This window comes from Bicyclus anynana, chromosome 2, assembly GCF_947172395.1.
Source record: "Bicyclus anynana chromosome 2, ilBicAnyn1.1, whole genome shotgun sequence".
Taxonomy (NCBI): Eukaryota; Metazoa; Arthropoda; class Insecta; order Lepidoptera; family Nymphalidae; genus Bicyclus; species Bicyclus anynana.
Genome location: NC_069084.1, coordinates 4680318 through 4692578, shown reverse-complemented (window position 1 = coordinate 4692578; position 12261 = coordinate 4680318). Strand labels below are relative to the sequence as shown.

General features: G+C 33.9%; 1 protein-coding gene across 1 annotated transcript in view; it reads right to left on the bottom strand.

Moving 5' to 3' along the window:
- Window positions 1–12261, bottom strand: part of LOC112046825 (uncharacterized) — a 53244-nt gene that overhangs the window by 38239 nt on the left and 2744 nt on the right. Inside the window, 17 exon segments of the mRNA XM_052884995.1 lie at window positions 212–396; window positions 776–1102; window positions 1180–1289; window positions 1404–1580; window positions 1796–1938; window positions 2141–2295; window positions 2369–2484; window positions 2915–3036; window positions 3536–3670; window positions 4110–4274; window positions 4562–4673; window positions 5063–5276; window positions 7076–7228; window positions 7542–7683; window positions 8195–8328; window positions 8592–8710; window positions 9879–9923. Coding sequence (XP_052740955.1) covers window positions 212–396; window positions 776–1102; window positions 1180–1289; window positions 1404–1580; window positions 1796–1938; window positions 2141–2295; window positions 2369–2484; window positions 2915–3036; window positions 3536–3670; window positions 4110–4274; window positions 4562–4673; window positions 5063–5276; window positions 7076–7228; window positions 7542–7683; window positions 8195–8328; window positions 8592–8710; window positions 9879–9923 — 2554 coding nt within the window.

The window sequence follows — 12261 nt, the reverse complement described above, 5'->3', positions numbered from 1 at the left end:
ACTTCACACACGCAGAGAATTAAGAAAATTCTCTGGTATGCAGATGTCCATGTTTTTCCTTAACCATTTGAGACACGTGACATTTAATTTCTTAAAATGCACACAACTGAAAAGTCGGAGGTGGAGGCCCCGACCGGATTCGAAGCCACATCCTCCGGAGGCAGAGGTCATATCCTCTCGGCTGTCACCACTAATTACACATATTTCTTACCTGGGTCTTATTTTTCCTTCGAATTCCAAATTCCCCGATTTTGCGTATTTGTCCGAGACTGTGCCAGACATTTTCGTGTCGACGTAACTGGTACCCATCAGGTTCAAGTTGAGCGGCAAACCGGAACCAGTTGGCACGGAGAATGTTGTGTCGAGGAATAGGGACGCTTTGTTGTACGATATTTCCTAAAAAATACAAATATAGACAGCTAAGAAGGCTAAAGATGGTGGTTTTCAACGAAGTAAAAATTATATTTTGGATTATTGGTAAAATCATGAAGGATTTGAGATAGTTAAAACATAAATATGCTTTTGTTTAAATTCTTTTCATATCCAACTTATAAAGTTGGATATGAAAAGAATTTAAACAAAAGCATATTTATGTTGAATTTACAAATTATTTTACGCCAAAAGTTATCCTTGTATTCTAAGGTCCACTCTATTTTTGTAGCGTAATTCATATACATTGATTTAGTGGAATAGGGTGAAACGTAATCTTCACAACAATTCAAAACTTTTTGAGCTCAAACTGTGTTAAATAGGAACTTTGGGAATTATTTTTTACCTTTCCGGACAGAATCTCTAAAACCCTCAATTTAGGATTTAATCTTTCCAAAGATTTTCGTATTTCTTCATCCCCTTCTGCACTCCAAAAAGATATTTCATTGCCAAAAACTTTAAAACCGAGTTCGGCCATTGGGAAACGATGCTTGAGAGCATTGTTCTTATAGCCAAGGTCATCGACTTTGTCCCGCACTTCGTCAGCTTCGTTCGTTGATCGGAAAAATCGTAGTTTGTTTATTTGTTCGTTTACTTTGTTCTTGCTCAAAGCTCCATAATTACCGAACAGACTTTCAAAGTACTTCTCGAAGCCTTCCCCGCGAGCTTTGATCTAAAAGAAGCAACAGTTTTCATTTAATTTAAGTTTTTGCGCTCAGGAACATATAGAAAGGGTTTTTAAATACTTACCTCTAACAAATTGATGGACTCGCCAAACATGTCAATGGTCAAGTTGAGAGATAAAGCTCTTGGAATATAAGAGTCCGGTGAGAATATGACGTTTGCTTCGTAATTTCCACCTGACAAATGAAACATATGTATTACTTTAGTTTTTCATAGCATAAAATAAGATTGTGTGTTTGGATTACTTTACAGAAATAAGTATTGCAAGAGCGGATTAGATAGGTACTTACCGGCATTATACTGGTCAAAGAACACACTTTGCTCATAGTTTCTTGAAAACATTCTGAAATCAGGATTATCCTCTAACTGAGGCATGGTGTTCCCAGATAGCAGACCCTGGATTTCCACTCGCGAAGGCAACGACGAATGGCCGAGGTTGTTGAGATGGCTCCACACAAACGTTGCAACTATTGAAAGAGAAATAATATGATTACTAAACAATGATTAATTCAGGACTTAATTTGCTTTAGGAAAAATTATTATTTGCAGAACAAAGAATACATTTGGCAATAGAGTAAGATTTTATCCCTAAGGAAACTGTAATATTTCTTACGACTTAAGACAACGTTACTCTACTTTAGACTATATCATTGTGCATGTGTGGGCAACTATACTGTCAAACCTTGGTTCACAGGCTCGAAGCGCAGTGCGTGGAATATCTTTCGAATGGTGCTCAGGTTTGGACACCTCATCACTTGAAGGTACGACGCTATTCGAATTTCAACATCTACTAAATCTGCTCTGTATGTTTCAAGAAAGTATTCCCTGTAAAGAAATTAGTTAAATTAACTGTCGTATACCTTACAATTTTACGTCAGAAGGAGTGTAATGTTTTTGCTATAAATGGGTAGCAGTCTTCTGGTTCAAAGTGTATTGTTGTAATGTAAATAAATCCATTAAAACAATGACGAATGACATAGGTTTCGTTACATTTAGAAACTCAGGAAGATCAAATAAGTAAACTCACCGCGTTTCAACACAAGGCGTTCTCCGAAAAGCATCTATAGCAGTAAGTCTGACAGGCACGGATATTAAAGGATCTCCTATTATATTCATTAAAACGTCAGCGAATTCTTGCTTGAAACCACCAATATTTCCTAAAGCTTTAATGGCTATCACGAGCTGAAAGATTAATAAAAAAGATGATCAATTTAGATGGCAAAATACAGAAAAATATTGAGGGTTTTTAACTTACATTATCCCTGTCTTGTCTTTGTGGACTAATAACTCCCTTGCTGACGATCTCATTGACATTATTTTGGAATTCCTCAAGGATTTGTCTGGGAACCTCTTCTTCGCAACATTCTCGTACTGAAATGTGACATATTGAGTGGATAATTTTATTGATGGCAATATGTATATTCAGTTCTAAAGTAAGGCTATTGAACAATGAATAGGTAATTGAAAGAAGAAAGAAAGCTGTTTAAACCGTGGATTTTTATCGAAAAGTCTTTTACAAAACCTGAGCATCCTCGGATGACGGAAGATATTGGTTCTACATGTTGTATTATTTATTTAATTGCTTACAGTTATTGACAAAACATTGTTTAAAATAAGCTACTTAAATTAGCTACTTACGTGAAGAGGTTGCAACTTACTACTTATTTACATACAACATAACATAGATGCTGTATACTTAGTACTGGTGCATCTCACTGTGCCGTTTAGAAGCAACACCAACAACAAAGCGATTATACATTGTTTATAATGAACTGAGGTTAGTATTAAATGTGATTCTTACGCGATTTTCCATTATGTTTGCAATAGGAATGGGTCATTGATGAGACGGTGAAACTGACCACCTTGTCGTTCTTTTGCTTTTGCAGTAATTCTAACATGCTCTTCAGCATGTCTATCTTTGGCCTGTGAATGGAGCGAGTCATGTTTATAAATATATTAATAAGTACACATAGTAGGTATATTCTACCTGTAACTATGAAATAAATAAAGATATATAATCTATACTTATAATAAATCTGTAGATGTCAATTCTATACATGAAATATATTTCCAAAATAACTATCAGAATGTGATTAGTGATCGATACTGATGCTAAAAATGCAATCAGTAAAATTGTGGTCTGTCTCTCTGTGTGTTCGTTATAGAAACAAAAACTACTCAACGGATTTTAACGAAACTTGATACAATTGTTCTTCATACTCCTGGGCAGGTTATAGTATACTTTCATCATGCTATCAATAGGAGCAGAGCAGTGAAGGGAAATGTTGGGAAAAAGGGAGAAGTTACTCCATTTTTTAAGCTTCCTTCCCGTGTGCAGCCTTAATGGGTTAAAAAGTTTACATTGACTTTCATGAGGACGAAGTTGCGGCCGTCCGCTAGTATCCAATAAAATGTTACATACCTCGGAATCATAGCCATGGACATGAGCCATTCGTGCCTCGTGTCTTTGTCTGCCTCATTGTTGAGAATCATGTTTTTTATTAGCTCCACCGAACCCGGACTTGCTATATAGGGAAGAGCATCTAGGATGTGTTTGCTGAAATTTTAAAATGTATACATTTAATCGCAGATATTTATGTAACGACGATGAATGTGTATACAATTTAAACATAATATTGTAGAGATGAGATATTTTAAATTAACAGACATGAATATCTTCAGATACAGTATTTTGCAGTAAGACTCATGAATGAGGTCCTTACAAAAGGTTATAGGTACTGACATTGAAATCTATGTATTAGTATATATCAAAGGAAACTGTGATTATTCAAAAGTAGATGTTTTTTAGACACAGTATTTTCTCATGATACCAACAGCAGAAATTTTATGAATAAGTGTTCTACAATACACAAACCCTAACAATGATTGTGCTGCGAAGTCGTGGACTGACTAACACAATCTATGGTAATTTGGTTTTCTAATATTATAGCAAAAGGCAAAATGCATTGAGTCGTAGCTGATGAAAAGATACTTACGAAGCAGACGGACAAATAGTGGGAGCCCTAGCGAGTAGCTGTGCCAGCGCCGGATGGTGCAGTTTCCTCGCCGAGCGCACCAATCGACCCCACAGGCCCACTATAGACCCGCTGTCCATGTTCTCGTCCACTGTTGAGATTTCATCGTCTGAAGTTGGCTTTACACTGCAAACAAAACAATAAAACGTAGAGCAATAATGTTTCTTGTTGGTCTAGGGGCGTGCCACGTGATGTCTTCGTGGCGATTGTCGTTCAAAACTGGCGAAATTCAATTTCAAATTCTGCCTTCTCTAATCACGAGACAATATGTCTTTGACCTATAATCATCCTTCACCTAATGGTAAGTCTTTATTAGAATTGTAAAAAAAGTATATCCATTATCCATAAAGAACAAAAGGAGAACAATTGCTAGGCTATATTTAAATGTATTTTTTGTAGAGTATAGGACTCACAGGCAAAGTAGTTTCAATACATCTCTGGCTGACTTCAACTCTCCAGTGTCAGATCGGCCATACGGCGAGTGATGGTGCAGGATATTAGAGCGTTTCTCAATAACTGACCAAGCTGAAAAAGACGATAATTTGTATCACATTTAGTAACAAGTATTGCATATACTTTTGAATTAAGAATTTACAGATTTAGAGTAAAAATATCTGGCACAATAAATAACCAAAAAAAAAATTATGTTATAGTTATTTTAGCAAGCTCAAAACCGCGGAGATACCCATATAATGATTATATTATCTGTAGTACTCCGTACTGTATATCTGTACATAGTACTATAAAGACACCCAATTTATTTTAAACTTCAATTAAAAACAGCAACACACTCGACTTCAGTGAGCAAGCTTTCTCACAAAGAGTAATTATTATTATGTAACAATTATAACATATATTGTACTGAGAAGGAAAAAATTTATTCACAAATAAAAATAACACATAGAAATACCAACCTTTATTTTCAGAATCCATGGAATCAGATCCAGTTTTATTGACCTCTTCCACAAGTATGAGATCTTGGATGACTGTGGTCATACCGCCTGAGTTTCTGCCCGAGAAAGGTTCAAACAGGTGTCGTTCTCTACAGTTCACAGATTTGTAAATATGGTGGTCCACGGATATAACACATTTACTTTCAGACTTTAGCACTGGCCATGTTTGGAATTTCTGTAATAAGAAACTAATTATAAAACTATGTAAAGAGAAGTCTTATTACTTCTTTGATAGTTTTAAAACTAGAAATTACTTGTCTGGCAGTTTTAAAACTAGAAATTATATTTTTTACATGTATAAAAATAGATGAAAAGTTGATGTTTTACCAATTTTATTAAATGTGAGTGTAGTGTTTTTGTCTACTACTATACTACAGCCTTTCTTGATGAGTACTGTTTACCAACAAACAAATTAAAAATGAGCAGAGATGTACAAAATGGTTTTAAAAAAGCATTTAAATACAAAATGCAAAATACTTTTGAGATTTACTATTTCAAATGCAAAATACTAAATAGATTTGCGTTTGGTATTTTAAATGCTAAATGCAAAATAGGTATTTTCAAAATACTTTTTTAAAATAAAATACCTTTTGACCAAATCACAGATAATTTGTATTTATCATGAGAAATAGAGACATATCCGAACAAAAACATTCGTCATAATGTTCGTCGTTTTCGTGTGACATTGTCACTCGTCAAGACTAAAGGCGCGCACTTTGACCAACGAAGAAAAAAATAAAAAACCAGCCAAGCGCGTGTCGGGCCACGCGCAGAGTAGAGTTCCGTAGATTAAATGAGCAGTTTAATTCCTTATGTAACGCATAAAAATACCGATAACGGTGCCCCTCACCACGTGATAGAAGATAAAAAATTCATCCTCACTTTGTAGGAAAGAACCCTAAAAACAACTTTTTTTCGAATTTTCTTTTTACCACTTTATTGACGTAATAAATAATTAATATGCATGCATATCCATACCAAATTTCAGCTTTCTAGTTTTAACAGACTCTGAGATATCTTATTTCATTTACAGCTTTACCTTTTTGATTAACTCATAATTTATTTTTAATTAATAATTTTAACCTAAAAAATTATTATTAAAGATTTTATTATATGACTTTGTTTACATTTTAATATACACACTCATGCTAATTTATAGATTTCTAGTAATTATAGTCACTGCGCTAAGCCGCGGACGGACGGACGGACAGACAAACGGACATAGCTAAACTATAAGGGTTCCTTGTGGACTACGGAACCCTAAAAAGGGCGCGCATGGCTAGCAGGCGCCTCTATTGGTCAAATTCGGCAATACAAGCGTCATTCGTTAATTTTGTTTTGTTTGACTGTTAATGTAGGCTAAACTTAATCACAAAGTATTTTGCATTTTGAAATGAATATTAAAAATACAAAATACACCTCGAAAGGTATTTCAAATAAAATACAAAATGCTTTTTAATAAAAAGCATTTAAATGCAAAATACAAAATAGGTATTTTGCATTTTGTATTTGCATTTTAAATAGAAGTATTTCAAATAAATCACATCTCTGAAAATGAGGGTATAAATATTATTAACTTAATCTTAAATTAATGAAAATGAATTTGATTAATAAGCTTAGAACAATTAGAAATAGTTAAAATGTTTTATATAACATTTTATAAACAAACATTTACGTTATTATTTATTTTTTAATTTAAACTATTGTGAATATTGTTGTCAAAAAGGTTGAACCTAAACCACTTCAGTCATTTTCATCATGTTATGTTTGGCTCACAGTGTATTTCAAGTTCATGACTAGGCCCCCTTTTGGTTCAAAACTAGTCGGGCGTACTACAACAATAATCGTTATTACAATACGAGTATCATTGTCAGTCTATTTTTAAAATGGCTTAAAATTATAGTAATAAATTCAAACGTACACCAGAAATATGAACAATGTTTCAGCTAGAAAGGTATCAAAATGTTCACTTACACTCTGAAAGTCATAGCGCACAGTCTGCAATATTGACATGTATTTGTATCTGTCGGTGCACTGCGAGAGATCTCTTGACTTTACCAGCACAAGGCTAGTGTTCTCCTGCCCTCGTACTATGTAGTCCACATTGCACGTGCCGTGGATGTCTTGCTATAATGGAAAAATATCCATAAGGTAAAATATACATAAGGTTATTGCGACCCTGCACTGGAAAGCACAGTGTCAGTTAACATTATTTTAGGTGGACAGAGGATATCTGCTGGATGCTAGCGGCTCTAGAATGTTGTGCTTGGAGGTCCATGCAAGAGGCCCATGTCCAGCAGTGGACGTCTATAGGTTGATAAGGTAATAGAAAATATCAAATAATGTCGCGCGGCGTCAGCTAGTGTTACAGTATATATAAGCAATACATGACAAGAAACCAGAGGTGTAACAAAATATTATATCAATTTGACTGCCTCACCTCAACACCTTTAAAGTTGATATCAAATCTCTTCATGCTATTCTGAAATAGTGATAATATAGCTCTCTTGTAGTTGAGTACCCAGTCTTCCTCTGCTTCCTCCGGACATATCTCTGATATGACTCCATCATGGAATGCAAACCTGAAATATATAAATATTTGCTTATTATAGATGCCTTACTTTATAGAGTTACTAGCGGACCCAGTCAAGCTTTGCTTTGACTTATTTATGTGCATATATTTCTTCCCTACCCCTACCCTACTCTACCTTAAAATAAAAGGTAATTTGATTGTATTTTCCTTTTTACCTCATTCAAAACAGAACTCTCTTTTATTATTTATTATTACATTACTTTTATAAATATCATTTTGAATATTGTTGAATTTCAATATGTAATGATCTTATTCTGTTGCTTGACAGCCCAGCAAGTTTATTCACTATCTATGACATAAATGCTAGTTGACATATTATACAAAATTGAGATTCTATGTAAAAATGTCATCTGGTGCTTACTTGGTGGATATCATACAGTATATAGATGACATTATGTCAATTGATTTGATGTTCATTTTAATAGGTTGATAATAAAGACCAAAATAGTGAACAAGCCAGCTGGAATATACACATCTCTTAAAATATATAAACTACATACCTCAGATCATTCAAGGCGATTGCGTGTATAAACTTTTCAGCTCTCTCAACTGGGTAGTTCTCGTCTTGGTCTATGAGTGTGACGTCACTCAACTGCAGGAGGCCTTCACATGGTTTGATGAATTGTAGTGTGACCTGCAAATTAAAGGAATTAGAATTAAAAATCTTTACTTTCAATTTCTTATTTAATTAAATAAATATCCATATAAAAAACAAATGAGCCCACAAGTGAAGTTACTCAAAAAAATTATCAAATTCATTTTATAAATTTAATAATGAAAGCTGTTACACCAGATATTTAGGAGTTCTCATATTCACATAAATTGTTCAGGTAATTTTCATCTAAATTCTTGATTATTAGTGATTATTGTTATTGAGAGTATTATGTAGGTACTTACTCTTGCTTTAACATCTAGCGTGGACCGGTTATTACTAGATCCAGCAAAGTAGGTTTCTACCTTCGTTTTATACTCATAATGGTATATGATGTGTGTCAAATATTTGAACTTTTCTGATGCTGAAACATAAATATTTTTGTAAAATCATTGTCAACGATTCTTGTTACCAATGTTATGTGTTATAATGTAAAATGTACCTTGATTGGTATTTATAACTGAAATATTTTTAACTCATAATCATGTAATCAGAAAGATATTAAAGATTTAAAATTTAAATTATTTCGTTTGTTTACAAACAAAAGTCAAAACCGAACAAAGTGACATTTCCTTTCAAATTTTCAATGTCAATGTCAAGAAAGAAATGTCAAAACGTCAAATAGCAACAGATAAAGAAAATAACGTCACCTCGCATCTTTTAATAAAAATAAAAGCGATTGCCTGCGATTTTTTTTCAAACTCAAGGGTTTCACGTTTTAGATTTCGGACCACTCAGAAAAGTTGTGTTTGCATACATTTATTTAGTTTTGTTACTGTTTGTTGTTTTTATTTTTATTTTATTTTATTTATTATGTAGTTTTGTTACAAATAATGCAAACCCTATAAAATAACTGCCATAATTTGTCCAGTTTGCTTAGTTTCATGACCTGGGTTTGAGTCTGAGGTGTGTGTACCGAGCTATTTTTTCTTCTAACTCAGAAAAGACTCTAATTTGACTCCTATATGTAATTTTTAGTATAAATTCTCTAATATATTTTTTTCTAATAAATATAACGAATTCAAGTAATGTACGAATAGATATCTACTCGTCATCATCATCATCATCATGTCAGCCGATGGACGTCCACTGCAGGACATAGGTTTTTTGTAGGGTCTTCCAAACATCACGATAGGTACTGAGCCGCCTGCGTCCAGCGAATACCTGCGACTCGCTTGATGTCGTCAGTCCACCTGGTTGGGGGTCGACCAACACAGCGCTTTCTAGTGCGGGGTCGCCATTCCAGCACCTTGGGACCATAGGTCATCACTGGCAACAAGCACTGTTCGAAGACTTTAGTTTTCAGGAACTGAGGAATTTCGGACGAAAATTTATCGCGAAGTTTCCCGAATGCGGCCCAGCCGAGTTGGATTCGGCGGTTCACCTCCTTCTTGAAATTGGACCTACCTAACTAGACCATAAATGTCCTAGCTAGGTAGATATAAGAATTCGTTTACCTACAATTTTGAGCGCAAAGTTCTCAACTATAACTGGTCTACTAGTACCTAGTCTGAATTAAAATAAAAACTTACGTGCGCATGTTGGGTGCCCACAAATGTACGGATCCTTTAGTGAATCTGAAAGCAGAAACAGGTATTTTTATAAAATACCAGCAGAACCTCGCCGATTGAGAACGCGTGTCGTGTATAGGTATAGGTATAGGTCTCATTCCCGTGGGTATACGGGGATAAAATATAGCCTATGTAACTCCCTGATAATGTAGCTTTCCATTAGTGAAATAGTTTCTCAAATTCGTTCCAGTTGTTTTGAATTTAATCGTTACACACAAAAATACTCGTACAATATTATATATTTCCTCTTTATAATATTAGTGTTGATAATGGGAAAGGTAGTAGCATAACTACATCATCAAAGATGGTGTAGTTAAGTTACTGCTACCTGCGGTCTAGATGGATTATCATCTGAGGCCCATGGCAAATTCATTGGATGAGGCCCTAGAAAAATTCGCGATGTAATTTTTTTAAATGTTAAGTATAATATATTTGAGGTCACGGACTCCACGCGCTGGGGTTCGCTTCGAGCCTTAAGCCCGTGGCATTTTGCCAGCCCCGTCACCCTGTTACGCCACTGGATAGCTAGTCACTGTCACTGATAGCTCAATCACTTTTTGCGCAAAATGAAGTATTTGTTGCCTCCAGTTCTTTAAAACAAAATGTCAATTCTACAATAACAGAAGAAGTAAACTATGATTTGTACAGCCTTTGTTGTTGTCGGACCAGTTGCAACGGTTGCGACGGTTATTCCACGTCAACAAGTTTCAATGCTCAATCAATGCACATTCAACGTCGTTGTGAAAGCAACAGAAACATTTTATTCCATTTTTGAATGTAAAATGATGAGCCTTATAGGTATGTCTGTCTACAAGCAGAGGCGTCTACGTTGAGATATTTTTTTGTTTTTTTAATTAACTACCAGAAGTTTAAAAAAATACTGTGCTACTAGATTCAATAAATATTTATCTATATCTACGTGTTTACTTAGGCAACTACCTATATCTATTTAATGATTACAAAATTTAAAAACTCTTCCTACACCTAATAATTATAAAGCTACTTATTCTTTTGATGTAGTACCTACGTCTGGTTATTAGTACCTACTCTTTGTACTAAATATACGACAGACATTGTCTGATTTTTTGGCTTACAAAATTGTAACATATTCACGTACTACAGATACAGATTATTTTATTTAAAAAAAAATGGGGGTGGTGCGAGGTTAAATTTTGTATTAAGTCATATGCACACTGAACACTTTTGATCAATTTACACAAAATTTTGACAAACATCACTTAAAATTAGGTACCAAAACCTTTTTCTTAAATAACTTTAAGTATCTACCTAAACTACAGCCTTTCTCGATGTGTACTGTTTACCATCAAACAATTTAGAAATGAAGGTAGAAAACGCACGTCATTTCTTAACTTATTTATTCTAAATTATGTATTGTTTGATCATAAAATATATTAACTATATCTAATTGTTCTAAGCTTATTAATCGAGCTTATTTTCATTAATTTAAGAACAAGTTAGTTATAATTATTATTAGGTATGGTATGACTAGCGATTTATACCCTAATATTTAATTTGTTTGTTGGCAAACAGTACCTACAATTCGAGAAAGGCTGTAGTATACCTATTGGTGAAAATCGCATGAAAACCCGTTCAGTATGTCTTTGAGTTTATTGCGAACCGGCACACAGACACGCGGAGGACGATTTTTTTAAAAATGATGTAGGTATAGACCAACCAAGCACTTGACTGAAATCTGTACGACCTAGAAATACTACCAAGGTATACAAGTCTGAAAATTGAAAGGTTCCCTACTTACTCGTACCTACCTAGAAAAATATTTGAATCTTTCAAGTTTTAGTAAAATTATTTTTATTTAAGTAATTATTTTTATAAGTTTTATTATTTACCTAATATGAATCACAAATTCTGCCGATAACCATATTCTAGGTATATCTTCATGAATATTTACGCATTTAGACGATAACCTACCATAGAGGTCAATATTATTTTAAGAAATCTAAGTCATTACGTAGGTAGGTTAGCTAGATATCGTGTATTGAACAGGAGCTCACAAATCTTACTTTAATAAACGTCCTTCATGAAAAAAATAAAAAAAAATCAGGTAGGTACTTACTTATAAATTTTTAATAAATTATTGTTTTGTTTAAATTTTATTAACATTGCTAAAAATTAAAAAAAAAAAAAACAAAAGATGTTGTCTTGGGGTCTTTAATTTACTCTTTTATTTCATAGTGTGAGACTTATACCACTATTTTTAGATTTATAGATCCGTTTGTAAAATATTAAGGTTTTAAGAGATAATAATTGAGAACCCAGTGGATATGACTTCTGCATTTGAATCGAAGGGCGTAGGTTTGAATCC